Raw genomic sequence first — 15,779 nt, 5'->3', positions numbered from 1 at the left:
ACAATGATTATGATAGGCACTTATTAAGAGATGGGACTTCCCTGGTGGTGTAGTGGATAGTAATCCACCTGCCAAGGCAGGGGACACAAGTTAAATCTCTAGTCTGGGAATATTCCACGTGTCTTGGGGCAACTAAGCCCGTGTGCCACAACTTTGAGCCCATAGACTAGAGCCTGTGCTCCACACAAGAGAAGCCAACCCAATAAGAAGCCTGTGCACTGCACCTAGAGAGTAGCCCCCGGTTGCCATAAGTAGAGAAAAGCTTGCTCAGCAATGAAGACCCACAGCCAAAATAAAGAAAGAAAGAAACTGCCAGTTTAGCTATGACACAGTAACTGGTTATTCCTCTAGTGATGCATGTTTGCTTCTTTAATAACAAATTTATGCTTTCTCATCCTATATGCAAGTTTTTGGTGTACATTATAACTTTTCATTTCAATCCCAAACCACAGTAAAACATTTTGAAGACATTTTGAAGGTAATCAAAATCAACACTCGGAAATGACAATGCACACATCTCAAGTGTGGTGTCGAAGTGACAGTGTTGTAGTTATGACTAAGCTCTTGCTCAGGCAGTGCAAACTACCTCACAACTGTCACCTGGCCAACCGTAGCTGTAAAATGCCAAGGCTGTTGACTGGAAGACATGCCAATTTCAGATTTATTAAAGTGTGGGGAAAGCATACATTTTTGAATTTATGAAATATGGGGATAATCCACAATCTGAGTTTGTAAAGTGACTGATGTCTCAATTAGAAATATTCAAATAGATGGTACCGCAAATAAATCATAGACTTGTGGATCTGGAAAAATACTGTAAAGGGTCACTGAGGAACCATGGCAGAAGTTAAGAGCATCGGCTCTGGAGCCAGATTACTGGGCTCTGTTACCAGTGGCCTTGGGCAGATTGATGTGCCTTGCTTCCCTCCTCTGTAAGACACACAACTTGTTTCTGAGAGGTGTTAATATAAGTGCTTAGACCAGTACCAGGCACATTGTAAGTGCTTGATAAGTGCTAACTAATTATTATTTAGATCTGCTTGGATAACCCTATCCTTTCTGCAGAATATATTGGTCAGTAGGACTGAGAAAAAAATAAACAGAGATGATGAGAAAGACGTCTTGTTCACTCATCTCCTTTTGTGAATATGAGGCACCAGGCCATAAGGCATCAGTCATTTAAGTGGCCCTCAACATAGCAGTCTTGCTGTGGATAATCAAAATAGTGTTCATTTGGTCTCAACTTAAACCCTCTCTAGCAATAAGAATAGATTCTAGACTCCTTCAAGACTGATAAGGACTCTTTCAGGGTATGAAATTCTCCCTTATGCCTAATGCTTATCTTTTTTTAAGCAAATGCTGAATTTCTTTTTTTTTTCTTGTTGGGTCATTAGCAAAAGTTCCAAAGCAACTGGTTACCATATAAGCCAGTATGCTCTTAGATCACCTGCCATGTTTTATTTCATGCCCAGGTACGTGTTTGTCAAATGTGCTGATATATTTGATACAACTCTTTCATCATCCTAACCCACACAGGATTAAAGTAAGCTCTTCTGGATAGAGGGTAGATATGCCTTCAGGTTCTTTTTTATCTTCTTCATTAGAACAGTTGAAGAGTTCAGATGCTTGGCCACTGTATGATACCCTGATGTTTTGTGCAAGTAAGAATACTGACCGGATTCATGTCTATACTAAGGTAGGCATCATGTGGATTCTGGAAACATACACAAAGCTTCCTTTTTTCATGTTCCGATGGAGATAATTTTATTAGCAGTGAGATGGGTAGTGAGTTCTTTTCCTCCTTAAAGCTAATTCTCAGATTTCTCTGTTAAATCTAAAGACAATGAGTGGCAAACAGCTTGGTAGTTAAAAAGTGCAGACTCTAGGGCCAGGGTGCCTAGGTTCAGATCTGTTACTGACTGGAATCTTGGACACAGTACCTAGCTGCTCTGTGCCTATTTCCTCAACTGTAAAATATGGAGCAGTCGTTGCCAGGACAAGATAAGCTGATTCCTGGGAGGCCCTTAGCACAGTGCCTGGCCCTGGTGAACTCTCACTCCGAGCGCCTCCTGCACTGACCCTGCAGCAGCAGCGTCCTTACAGAAGCCTAAGCCTGCCCACACATGCCGAGTAAACTCTGGGAAGCTTTAATAACATGACTGCTCATGGCCTGGGTTAGCAGCGCTCAAACTTTTCAGTTGCAGGACCTCTTAGCACTCCTAACATTTGCTGGGGACCCAAAGACCTTTTGTTTATGTAGGTTATGTTGTTGTTTAGTCACTAAGTCGTATCCAACTCTTTTACAACCCATGGACCATAGCCCACCAGGCTTCTGGTCCATGGGATTTTACAGGCAAGAATACTGGAGTGGGTTACCATTTCCTTCTCCAGGGAATCTTCCTGACCTAGGGATGGAACCCCTGTCTCCTAAATTGATAGGTAGATTCTTTCCCACTGAGCCACCAGGGAAACCGCATGTGGGTTATATCTCTTGATATTTACTGTATTTGAAATTAAAATAGAAACACCTTAAAATACTTATCCAGGTGAAACTAGCAGTAATAGGGCTTACCTGGTGGCGCAGTGGATGAGAATCCGCCTGTCAATGCAGGGGACCCGGTTCAGTCCATGGGTCAGGAAGATTCCACGTGCCGTGGAACAGCTCAGCCTGCGCTGCACAACTAATGAGGCCGTGCTCTAGAGGCGGCAAGCTTCAGCTGCCAAGCCCACGTGCTGCAACTACTGAACCCCACGCACCTGGAGCCGGTGCTCCACCGCAAGAGAAACCTGTGCACCGTCAGAGTAGCTCCTGCTCAGCACAACCAGAGAAAAGCCCGGTGCAGCAGCGAAGACCCAGCACAACCAAAAATAAGTGAATAAGCAAATAAAAATGAACAAACTAGCACTAATAAATCCATTGCATACTTATATAAAAAGCATATCTCTGTGAAAAATAATTATAATTTCCAAAACAAAACCAATGTTTAGTGAGAAGAGTGGCATTGTTTTCCATCTTTAGCAGTTTCTCCTGAAGGCATAATAGAAGACGGTGGGATTCTCAGATGTGCCTCTGCGTGGAAAACTTCCCTGGACATTCCTAAGAGAGTAACAGTGGAAAAGGCAAATGGTGTTGCACTAGTATTATAAAACTTATGTCTCTCTGGGTCTTCTGAAAGGGTGTTGGGGACCATGTGGGAATCTTTGGCCAAGGTTCAATAGTATGAGTATTTGAGAAAAAAAAATTACTGAGATTTATGAACACTTTTGCTTGATCTACAGTTCAAACTTCTAATCTTTACAAGTATCGTAAAATAGGATTTGTGAGTTTTTAAACACATGGGCCATTCTATTGAAATAATGTCATTTTAAAGATAAGTTAGGTTGGGCCTGCCCAAACTCAATTATAGGTTTTCTGCTAAACCAAATAATTAGATACAGAGAGATGGTGTACCATGTAATAATCTTCAGTTCTAACTGAATATTGGAAGATACTGCTAGAAGATTAGGAGACGGCTAGGATCATGAATACCAGAAGCTCCAAGCAATCTCCACTCTGGGACCACTGCCCAGAGCGACATCAAGAATGAAGATAGGCAGGACAAGTTTCCCTTAAAGGCTTCAGCCTTGGTCTACCATGTGGGACTTCTAGACTCGGGGAGCACCAAGAAGCCCCTTGCTCCTCTAGAGACAGGTCTAAGTGTCTGAGCCACCTCCTGCCCCTCGTGAGACCATCACCTGAGAATAACAAGAGAATGGCTCCCCCAGGGCCTAGAAGGTCAAGAATCCAGAAGGCAGACCCCAGGCAGAGCACATGAATTCAGAAGCCCTTAAACTTCTTACTGTGTACAGTGAAGGCCCTGCATCCTGGATCATCATGTCAGGGTATTTCCTCCTCTGGTGGAGACTGGAGAGAAACTGCAGATGGCAGAGGGTAGAGTGTGCCTTCGTTGTAGTTCAGTCGCTAAGTCGTGTCCGACTCTTTGTGACCCCATGGACTGCAGCACGCCAGGCCTCCACGTCCTTCACCATCTCCCAGAACTCTGCTCAAACTCAGGTCCACTGAATCAGTGATGCCATACAACCATCTAATCCTTTGGCACCCCCTTCTCCCCCTGTCCTCAATCATTTCCAGCATCAGAGTCTTCCAATGAGTTGGCTGTTTGAATCAGGTGGCCAAAGTATTGGAGCTTCAGCTTTAACACCAGTCCTTCTAATGAATATTCAGGGTTGATTTCCTTCATGATTGATTGGTTTGATCTCCTTGCTGTCCCAGGGATTCTCAAGAGTCTTCTCCAACCCCATAGTTTGAAAGCATCAATTCTTCGGCACTCGCTCTTCTTTATGGTCACGTCCATACGAGAACGCCCTGAGCTGTATGAAAAGCGGTGTGCCTGCCACCAAGCAAATATCGCAGCCACCTTCCTGACCTCTCTCAACAGTCTCGAGTGCATTTTTACCACTCTTCTAAATGCTTACGTGTCCCCTTGCCATGAAACATTATTCAATCAATTTTCTAAACCCGAGACACTAAGCAGGTGAAATGTCAACAGGGATTTTCACAGCTACAGGAGAGTTCAGAAGAAAACTTTTCTCTTCACCTTGCTGCTGCTAAGTCGCTTCAGTCATGTCCGGCTCTGTGTGACCCCATAGACGGCAGCCCACCAGGCTCCCCTGTCCCTGGGATTCTCCAGGCAAGAACACTGGAGTGGGTTGCCATTTCCTTCTCCAATGCAGGAAAGTGAAAAGTGAAAGTGAAGTCGCTCACTCGTGTCCGACTCTTAGCGACCCCATGGACTGCAGCCCACTAGGCCCCTCCGTCCATGTTGCCATTGCCTTCTCCTCTCTTCACCTTAGGAGACCTGAAATAAAATCTAGAAACAGAAATTCATATAAAAACCCCCATTCAGTGCCTGAAAGAACACCCTTTAAAAGGAAGAGCAGTAACAGATGTTTAGCATCTTATGTCATGTTAATAGTATACCTCTAAACTGTTCACTTCAGCCAGAACCCCACGTCTGATGGGAGTTCACTTCAGCCAGAACCCCAGCCAGAATAACAATTACACATCTGAACTTTTAATCACTATGTAAGTACTTCTTGCGTATTTTTCTTTCCCCAAAGTGATTGTGGTAACTGTAACATTTCTTTCTGGCTGAGAGAATTAGACAGAATATGGGTTAAACTTTTGTTTATACAGTAGATTTCTATATACAGAGATTCTTCTTTCACTTCATAAAAGAAATGCTTCATGTTTGACTGATGACACCTCTCTCCATGGTATGGTTTACCCTTAGACCAGATGTAGCGGGAGCTTTCAGAGGGCCTGGCCCCCTCCTGGGCTCCGTATCCTCTCAGTGGGGGCAGTACGGGTGGAATCTTGTCTGGAATGAGCTGCCTCAGTTTATCAGTGTAGAAGACTGGGCATGAAATGCAATAATAGCATTCTTTACTTTTAAAGTAATTATTAGTGCCTACAGACAAAATGGATTAATACTGCCTTCCTCATCTATAATCAGGATGGAAACCAGATGAACTGTAATTTCATTCCTTTGGATATAAAATTAGACCTGTGGGAAGATTTACCAGCAAGCTTTCAGCTGAAACAAAATCGCTCCCTGGTAAGAACCGTCCTGCATATTTGTTCTGAATGAAAATTTGTTGAGTAATCTTAAAGACCATTTTTGAGTTTGATAAAAGCAGAGCAGCTTGTGGCCTGCTGCAGAGTCAGATCACTGGGTGCACTTTAATCAGTCCAGGCAGTGCCTATGAATTTACCAGGATAAACGTGAAATCTGTTACCCTGGTGAACAATCACACCTCGGGTTGCTGTTTCTGTGGATAGACTCATCCTCACATCATTTATTTTCTCATTCACAGGATTAGCAGCTGTGAGGTTGGTATCTGACAGAATCACACTTTATCTTTGTAGGTTAAGTTCTAACACTGACGAGCTCTGAGACCAGGGATAACACCATGTGGGGGGACTCCATTCCTCATGGGAAGCACCAGGGTGCAGCCGCAGGCCACGTAGTTGCTGGGGAGGCCTTAGTTCTGATCGTGCTGACTGATCTTCACTGCTCAGGAGGGTCAGCGTGTGTGGGGGCTGAGCCAGCATGCATCATAGTGCTGTTTACAAGAATACAGTGATGATGTTTTTGCATTTGAGCAGAAATGAAAACACTGGCCGTGGTCGGCTGCACCCATCTTAAAAGAAAAGGTAGCCGTGAGCTGTTTTCTTTGGTGTCATCTAATGCTGATGCTCAGATTACCAGAAAGTAGCCAATTACGTATAACTGACGAGTAAGGCAGAGGAGCAGTAGCCCTAGTGAAATGTCCCAGACTCATCATGGGCATCTTTTTTCCCGCGGGAGTTAGGCACTCAGCTACAAACGGTGCCTGCCGCTGTCACCCCTCAAGACCCACTGCCCCCAAAATCCGGTTTTGCCTCGGCCACTGTGGGGGTGTGCGCGCGTTTGGTGTCAATGAGCACATTACTGCTGTTGGTCTCTGTGCGTGAAGGACATGTGCCGAGTGTCCTAAATGGTGTCTGTAGAGAGCTGATGGCTTGGAAGAGACCTCTGCAGAGCTGGCCATGGATGGTTCACAACAAAGGTAGGAAAACTGCATCAAACTGAAGAAAACCTTAAACCGTGAGACTCAAAGCCTGTTTGGGGTTATAATAAAACATCCGTTTTCAGATGCTATACGTAGCCTCGCTTTCAAAGGAAGATGCCTGGCGAACTGTACACTCTTTTCATTATCTCATTTCCCACCAGATCTTGAGGTTTGTTCGAGAATGGAGCAGTCTAACTGCCATGAAGCAGAGGATCATCAGGAAAAGCGGGCAGCTGTTCCGCAGTCCAATTCTGGCTCTGGAACAGATCGCAAAGCAGCAAAGCAAACAAAACAGCACTAAGAGGTATGAGTTGCCTTTCTTCATTTTGTATTTTATTGTTTGTCATAGTTATTTCTATAGGAGTGTCAGACATTTTATGGAACCACTAACAAAATTCTGATGGATTAAGAGAATATGATACATAAAAAGACAGCGTATTTTGTAGCAATATAATTAGATATTTTGTGAATTTGATCACATCTGCTGGGGAAAATCAAAGTGTCTGGCTCTTGCTCACTATGAGTCCTGCTCATCGAGAGAGAGGCCAGACTCGCAGGTTGATGGTGCTCTTGGGACGTGAATCTCGGGTGTGATTCAGCGTGGCAGCTGCTTCTGTTTGATGTACCACCGCCCAAGTAGGCTGTGCGTGTGTGCTCAGTTGCGTCCGACTATTTGTGACCCCACAGACTGTAGCCCACCAGGCTCCTCTGCCCGTGGGATTTTCCAGGCAAGAATACTGGAGTGGGTTGCCATTTCCTCCTCCAGAGGATCTTCCCAACCCAGGAATCAAACCCGTGTCTCTTGTGTCTCCTGCATTGGCAGGCAGTTTCTTTACCACCGCGCCACGTGGGAAGCCCCTACTAGGGGAAGGTGGCGGTTATCATGCCCATGGTTGGAAGCAAAGTAATAGGAAAGGTTGACTATCTCGGGTTTGTGACTTTCACCTTCATCACGATAGGGTGCCTTTCAAATCTCTACACGATCCCTTTCTTTTCTCAGCAGCAGCAGCAGCATCTTTGCCTCACAGAGACATCCCCTTGTGTGATCTGAAATCCCCAGTCTCTGCAGACTCTTTGTCAGCATGAAGCAAAGATACTGAGGAAAAGCGGGCGGCTGTTCTATAGCCCAGCTCTCATTTTGGAAGAGATCACAAAGCACCAAACCAAGCAGCACAATTGGCAGGAAGAGGCCCTTTCTTTAGCTCTTGCCGTCTCCATATACCTGTAATTTCTCTTCATCCTCACATCCAGCATTTTTATCATCTCTAGCTTTTTCCATGCACATGGGTGACAAAAATCCATGAACTGTATCCAATACAGTTGCTTAAGTACATTAAATCCTCATGCTGTGAAGACCTCTTCCGCTGTCTCAAAATATCGTATGTGAGAACATGGAAAATCGTTAAGGGTAAAAATAAGTGTATTAAAAGGTTGCTGTGTTCAGTTACTCAGTCTTGTCTAACTCTTTGCAGCCACATGGACTGCAAAGCTCACTATGCTCTTCTGCCCATGGAATTTCCCAGGCACGAATACCGGAATAGGCTGCCATGCCCTCCTCCAGAGGATCTTCCCGACCCAGGGACTGAACGCACGTCTCCCACATCTCCTGCATTGGCAGGCAGATTCCTTACCACTGGTGTCACTTGGGAAGCCTGTAAAAAAAAAAAAAAGGATGGAGACACAAATATATGTAATTGCTATTAGTGACATAGTGTCAGGGAAGATAGCTTAGGAACTGCTATCAGAGGTTTTTCTAACACATGGTTCTCAGCTGGAGGCAGTTTCTTCTGTGGTTGCAATCTTGGGGGTCATTTTTTTAGATTGTCACAATTAGGGGATACAGCTGAGACCATCTATTGGGTTGAGGCCTGGGGTACTACCAGAAATCCTCCAGTGAACAGGGCCACTCTTCCAAACAGTTACCTGTTTCACAACGTCACTGATGCCACTGCTGACTCTGGACCATATGATTAGGGGATTTGTGGAGACTGTAGGGACTTTATACTTCCTGCTGAGATTACAGACTCATGTGACTAAAAATAAAGCAAGGAACCATACAAGAATGAATGAGGTCAGGTGTAAAACTAGAAAAGGATGGAGTAGGGGGTAAAACTATAGCAAATTAGAAAGTAATAACCTATCTGCTAAGTCACTTCAGTCGTGTCCGACTCTGTGCGACCCCATCCCTGGGATTCTTCAGGCAAGAACACTGGAGTGGGTTGCCATTTCCTTCTCTAATGCACGAAAGTGAAAAGTGAAAGTGAAGTCGCTCGGTCATGTCTGACTCTTCGCGACCCCATGGACTGCAGCCTACCAGGCTCCTCCGTCCATGGGATTTTCCAGGCAAGAGTACTGGAGTGGGGTGCCATTGCCTTCTCCGAATAACCTATCTAATGTCACACAAATTTAGATTTAAAAATTAAACACTGTATGAGTCACGTAAAGCCCTTCGACTAGTTGGATTTATCCATGAGCTGCCAGTTTTGGACTCTTGCCTCAACTCTTTTGTACTGGTTGGCTTTTCCCATGACTATATAAAAATATACATACACACACATACCTACACACAGATAACAAAAAACACACCTATTTTGTTTTTCTCAATACTTCCTCCAGTCCTCTCCTTTTCATTTTTGTAACCATAGTCTTAGTTGAAGTACTGGTCTTCTCTTTACACAATCATAATTCCCTTCTTAGCTGAATTTACAGCTCATTCCAGCCACTTCTAACACATCCTATTATTTCTTCTCCAGCAGACATGGAAGCACCACCTAAGAAAGACAGCTGGTCAGGGTATAAAAGCAAAAGTCATAAAATCAGTGCAAGCCTAAGTCAGATACACAGTATTATTTATAAATATTATATATAGGTGACCTATTAAAGATAAAGCTGTGTTAAGAAGCAATGGAGTAAGTAGTCAGATTTGTATTTTTTAAGAGCTCCCCCTGGCCCCAGTTGAAAGATTAGACTGAAAGGGCAAGACTTGAAGTGGGAGACAGGTGGCATTAGCTTCTGGTTGCTGCCCTGACAAATTACCCCAAACTTAGCGGCTGAAAATAACAGGAATTTATTATCTCTCAATTTTTTAAGTCAGGAGCCTGAGTTGATCCTGCTTGTTTCTCTGCTCTGGATTTTATAGACTGAAAAAAAGATACTAGCTGGCTAGGTTCTTAATGATAGTCTGGGAAGGATACATTTCCACATTTATTCAGGTTGTTGACTGAATTCAGTTTCTTCTGGCTGTAGGACTTTGGTTTCCTTGCTGACCATTGACAGGGGGCCACCCTTTGCTTCTAGAGACTTTTTTTTAGTTCTAGCACATAGGCCCCTATGTCTCAGAATCAGCAATGATGTGTCAAATACTTCTCATGCTTGGAATTAATCCCTTTCTGTTTTGTTTTGTCTTTTGGAATTGCTCCCTTTCTTAAGGTCAACTGATTAGTAACCTTAATTACATCTGCAAAATCCCTTTGCAACATTACCTGGGTGAGTGTTCAATTGAATACCAGGAGATGGGACTCCTAGACAGAGATAATCTTTAAATTACAGTTGACCTGGAAAAAAAAGATAGGGGCTTATACTGAGGCATTAGAAATGGGAATGGAGGAGAGAGAATGAGGAGAGGTATTAAAGAGGTAGATCCAAAGACCTTGGTCACTAATGAGAGAGAGGTGGGGGGAGAGAGGGCTCCAGGGACATGGACTTAGCAGAGCCAGGAAAATGAAACATGTGCTTCTGCAGAGGGTGATGATAGAGGAAGCATGCTGATTCTGGCTGTAGAACCGCAGTCACAGTGAACTGAAGTGTGTCTCTCTGAAAGCAGGTGTGAAAGGGGCAAGACAACAGCACTGAATTGGAAGTCTGTATGGGGAACAGGTAGATACTGGATGCCTTGCCCTCTCATCATCCTGCCAGTTTACCTTCTGTTGTTGTTGTTCAGTTGCTAAGTCATGTCCGACTCTTTGCAACCCCATGGACTGCAACATGCCAGGCTTCCCTGTCCTTCACTATCTCCCAGAGTTGGCTCAAATTTTGTCCATTGAGGCAGTGATGCCATCCAACCATCTCATCCTCTGTTGCCCCCTTCTCCTCTTGCCCTCAATCTTTCCCAGCATCAGAGTTTTTTCCAGTGAGGTGCCTCTTCACATCAGGTGGCTAAAGTGTTGGAGCTTCAGCTTCAGCACCAGTCCTTCCAATGAATATTCAGGGTTGATTTCCTTCACAATTGACTGATTTGATCTCCCTGCAGACCAAAGGACTCTCAAGAGTCTTGTCCAACACCACAATTCAAAAACATCAATTCTTTGGCACTCAGCCTTCCTTATAATCCGACTCTCACATCCCTTCATAACTACTAGAAAAACCATAACTTTGACTATACAAACCTTTGTGGGCAAAGTGATGTCTCTGCTTTTTAATACGCTGTCTAGGTTTGACATAGCTTTTCTCCCCAAGAGCAAGCGCCTTTTACTTTTGTGGCTGCAGTCCCCATCCACAGTGATTTTGGAGCTCAAGAAAATATAGTTTTCTTTCCAGAGAAACTATACCAGAGAGGCACCCGTCTTGGAAACAAGAGGCTTAGTGGAGACAAAGAGAGAAGTGTTACGCTAGAAACTACACTCCCTAGATCCCTCTATTGGCTCAGCTGCCACACCAACAGCCATATTTTAATTTAGAGTAGGCAGGAGATTAGAGGAGTCATCTCTGAAAAGATGGACTAGCCTCAGAATGAAGACAAAGATATATTAATTTGGGGGGCTTCTCCCAAAAGCAATAACTAGATCTCCCGGTGTGATTATTTGTCCACTTGTTTGCAGGCTACACCCAAGCTCAGAGGTTGCAGTCAGCTTTTGAGCAGCTCACTCCTAAAGCCAATATCACCAGCCATTGTTTAGGTTCCTTAGGTGAGTTCCCACTTGTTGGAGGGCAGGCCTGATTGAGTTGGAAACCTGTGGGTTTAGAATACCAACTTTTTAACATATAGCCACAGCTGGTCAGGTCGGCAGCCTTGAGCCCAGCACTGTTCTCATCGGTGCAGGCCACTTTCCAGCTCACTCCTCTCTTACTGCAAAACTTCCATGGTCCACCTTCCACAACCATCCTCATCCCAGAATTGCTCCAGGAGACAACATTCTTCCTTCACTCTTTGTCAAAATTGGGATTCACCGTAATCTGTTTGAGAGTTGGTATGCTTATGAACTTAGCAAACCTCAATGGAAAATTAAATATTGGTAACACAACTATGTTTGAAAAGTTGTCAACAACCCGCTGTGAGGCTGGTTGATCTGTTTCTTGTAGTTTCCAAACATTTGTACTTAAACGTCTCATAGGGAAGCCAGAGGTTATTTTCAGTTCTTAAATCTCTGAATAAATTTCTCAGCATCTTTTAAAGTTACCAAATTAAGTTTCTAAGCTTTTAAACATTGAATAATACCATAGGCAAGGCTTAATATCTCATTGCCCCTCAAAGCTAGGAAGCTTTTAAGTTCATTTAGAATCTGCTGGAATACTTTAGCAAAATGCTTTTGTGGAAGGAATAAAATGACTGAAGAAATGGTATGTGTGTGTGTGTGTGTGTGTGTGTGTGTAGGGGGAATTTAGGAGGTAAAAGGGCAAGTTAAAGAATACTAAAAGAATTCACTCTGATTCCTTTTTGCTTTAAGAAAGACACACAAGTAGATATGCAAACATGTGAAAAGATAGTCATCACTGCTCTTAATAGGAGAAATTCAAATTTAAAGCTATAACAACAGACCAGTCACCCTTAGCAGAGACGTTTTTAACTGCTATGCCTTGTGTAGTGAAAGTGTACGGGACTCTCACCCACTGCTGGCGGGGTCTGTAAATTGGTAGGGCCTCCCAGGTGGCTCAGTGGTAAAAGATCCACCTGCCAATGCAGGAGATGCAGGTTCGATCCCTGGGTCGAGAAGATCCCCTGGAGGAGGGCATGGCAACCCACTCCAGTATTCTTGCCTGGAAAACTCCTTAGAGTAATTTTTAGAGGCAAGAGGTCAGAGGAGCCTGGCAGACTACAGGAGGTCACAAAGCGTCAGGCACAACTGAGCACTATAGAAATTGGTACCAACCCAGAGACAGCAATGTGTCAAACTCTATCCAAACTTAGAGCACCCAAGATCTTTGACTTGGCAAGTCTGCTTCAGGGAATTTATTCTACAGATAGTTCTTGTATAGAAAATAGGGATATTTGGGATAGGACTATTTATTACAGCATTATTTGGGATAGCAGAGTCTAGAACAACCTAAATGGGCATTAATCAGAGACTAGTTAGATAATGAAATAACATGAAACCATTAAAAGTATAGAGCAATCTTCTGTGTGCTAATATGGAAAGATCTCCAAGAATGTACCTTTAGGCAAAAAGAGCAAGGTGGAGATTAGTGTACATTATTCTACCTTTAGTTTTTGTTTAATTTTTATTAGAGTGTAGCTACTTTACAATGTTGTGTTTCTGCTGTAAGCAAAGTCAATCAGTTACATTCATACATATACATAAAGCCTCTCTTTTTTGGATTTCCTTCCCACTCAGGTCACCGCAGAGCACTGAGTAGAGTTCTCTGTGCTGTATGGAAGGTTCTCATTAGTTATCTACATTATACATCGTATCAATAGTATATATATACGTCTATCCCAATCTCCCAACTTATCCCACCCCCATCCCCCTCCCTTGGTGTCCATGTTTGTTGTCTACATCTGTGTCTCTATTTCTGCTTTGCAAATAGGTTCATCTGTCCATTTTCCTAGATTCCACATATATGCATTTATATAGGGTATTTCTTTTTCTGATTTATTTCACTTAGCATGACAGTCTCTTGGTCCATCTATGTCTGCAAATGGCAGGCTTTTTCCTTTTTATGGTTAAGTAGTACTCCATTATTCATGATCTGAGCCACAATCAGCTCCTGGTCTTGTTTTTGCTGACTGTATAGAGCTTCTCCATCTTTGGCTGCAAAGACTATAATCAATCTGATTTCAGTGTTGACCATCTGGTGATGTCCATGTGTAGAGTCTTCTCTTGTGTTGTTGGAAGTGGGTGTTTGCTATGACCAGTGCGTTCTCTTGGCAAAACTCTACTAGCCTTTGCCCTGCTTCATTCCATACTCCAAGGCCAAATTTGCCTGTTACTCCAGGTGTTTCTTGACTTCCTACTTTTGCATTCCAGTCCCCTATAATGAAAAGGACATCTTTTTTGGGTGTTAGTTCTAAAAGGTCTTGTAAGTCTTCATAGAACCATTCAACTTCAGCTTCTTCAGCATTACTGGTTGGGGCATAGGCTTGGATTACTGTGATATTGAATGGTTTGCCTTGGAAACGAACAGAGATTATTCTGTCATTTTTGAGATTGCATCCAAGTATTGCATTTTGGACTCTTTTGTTGACCATGATGGCTACTCCATTTCTTCTAAGGGATTCCTATCCACAGTAGTAGATAAAATACGTGAACCATGAACTTCCAGATGTTCAAGCTCGTTTTAGAAAAGGCCGAGGAACCAGAGATCAAATTGCCAACATCCGCTGGATCATCGAAAAAGCAAGAGAGTTCCAGAAAAACATCTATTTCTGCTTTATTGACTATGCCAAAGCCTTTGACTGTGTGGATCACAATAAACTGTGGAAAATTTTGAAAGAGATGAGAATACCAGACCACCTGACCCACCTCTTGAGAAACCTATATGCAGGTCAGGAAGCAACAGTTAGAACTGGACATGGACCAACACACTGGTTCCAAATGGGAAAAGGAGTATGTCAAGGCTGTATATTGTCACCCTGCTTATTTAACTTATATGCAGAGTACATCATGAGAAACGCTGGGCTGGAAGAAGCACAAGTGGAATTAAGATTGCCAGGAGAAATATCAATAACCTCAGATATGCAGATGACACCACCCTTATGGCAGAAAGTGAAGAGGAACTAAAAAGCCTCTTGATGAGAGTGAAAGAGGAGAGTGAAAAAGTTGGCTTAAAGCTTAACATTCAGAAAACTAAGATCATGGCATCTGGTCCCATCACTTCATGGGAAATAGATGGGGAGACAGTGGAAACAGTGTCAGACTTTATTTTTCTGGGCTCCAAAATCACTGCAGATGGTGACTGCAGCCATGAAATTAAAAGACGCTTACTCCTTGGAAGGAAAGTTATGACCAACCTAGATAGCATATTAAAAAGCAAGAGACATTACTTTGCCAACAAAGGTCCATCTAGTCAAGGCTTTGGTTTTTCCAGTGGTCATGTATGGATGTGAGAGTTGGACTGTGAAGAAAGCTGAGCACCGAAAAATTGATGCTTTTGAACTGTGCTGTTGGAGAAGACTCTTGAGAATCCCTTGGACTGCAAGGAGATCCAACCAGTCCATCCTAAAGGAGATCAGTCCTGGGTGTTTGTTGGAAGGACTGATGCTGAAGCTGAAACTCCAATACTTTGGCCACCTCATGCGAAGAGTTGACTCATTGGAAAAGCCTGATGTGGGAGGGATTGGCAGGAGGAGAAGGGGACGACAGAGGATGAGATGGTTGGTTGTCATCACCGACTCGATGGACATGAATTTGAGTAAACTCCGGGAGTTGGTGATGGACAGGTAGCCTGGCATGCTGCGATTCATGGGGTCGCAGAGTTGGACACGACTGAGCGACTGAACTGAACTGAATACTCCATTGTATATATGTACCACATCCTCTTATCCATTCCTCTGTTGATAGACATTTAGGTTGCTTTCATGTCCTGGCCATTGTAAATAGTGCTCCAATAAACATTGGGATATATGTATCTTTTGGAGATATAGTTTTCTCCCAGTATATGTCCAAGAATGGGATTGCTGAGGTCATATGGTAGTTCTATTTTTATTTTTTTTTAAGGAGCCTCCACAGTTCTCCACATTCCCACCAATAGTGTAGGAGGGTTCCCTTTTCTCCATACCCTCGCCAGCATTTATTGTTGTAGATTTTTTGATAAACACCATTGATCAGTGTGAGATGGTATCTCATTGTAGTTTTGATTTGCATTTCTCTGATTATTAGTGATGCTGAGCATCTTTTCATGCGCCTCTTGGCCATCTGTACGTGTTCTTTGCAGAAATGCCTATGTAGGTCTTATGCCCATTTTTGATTGGGCTGTTTGTTTTTTCTTGATACTATGCTGCATGAGCTGTT

At 43.4% G+C, this 15,779-nt stretch overlaps 1 protein-coding gene and 1 long non-coding RNA gene across 7 annotated transcripts in view; one reads left to right on the top strand and one right to left on the bottom strand.

Moving 5' to 3' along the window:
* Nucleotides 1–15,779, top strand: part of ZRANB3 (zinc finger RANBP2-type containing 3) — a 279,170-nt gene that overhangs the window by 247,774 nt on the left and 15,617 nt on the right. For all 6 annotated transcript variants that reach the window (XM_043487604.1, XM_043487603.1, XM_043487606.1 and 3 more), the window contains 3 exons: nt 1,605–1,696; nt 5,517–5,618; nt 6,777–6,919. In XM_043487604.1, coding sequence (XP_043343539.1) covers nt 1,605–1,696; nt 5,517–5,618; nt 6,777–6,919 — 337 coding nt within the window. The remainder of the gene's footprint in view (nt 1–1,604; nt 1,697–5,516; nt 5,619–6,776; nt 6,920–15,779) is intronic.
* Nucleotides 8,212–10,648, bottom strand: LOC122453590. Its single transcript, XR_006273115.1, has 3 exons — nt 10,098–10,648; nt 9,202–9,399; nt 8,212–8,267 (listed from the first exon to the last, which is right to left on the bottom strand). It is a non-coding gene; the product is annotated as an uncharacterized LOC122453590 (long non-coding RNA).

This window comes from Cervus canadensis, chromosome 15 (genome assembly GCF_019320065.1).
Source record: "Cervus canadensis isolate Bull #8, Minnesota chromosome 15, ASM1932006v1, whole genome shotgun sequence".
NCBI lineage: Eukaryota > Metazoa > Chordata > Mammalia > Artiodactyla > Cervidae > Cervus > Cervus canadensis.
The sequence above is the reverse complement of the archived record's forward strand: the minus strand, read 5'-3'. Positions and strand labels throughout refer to the sequence as shown.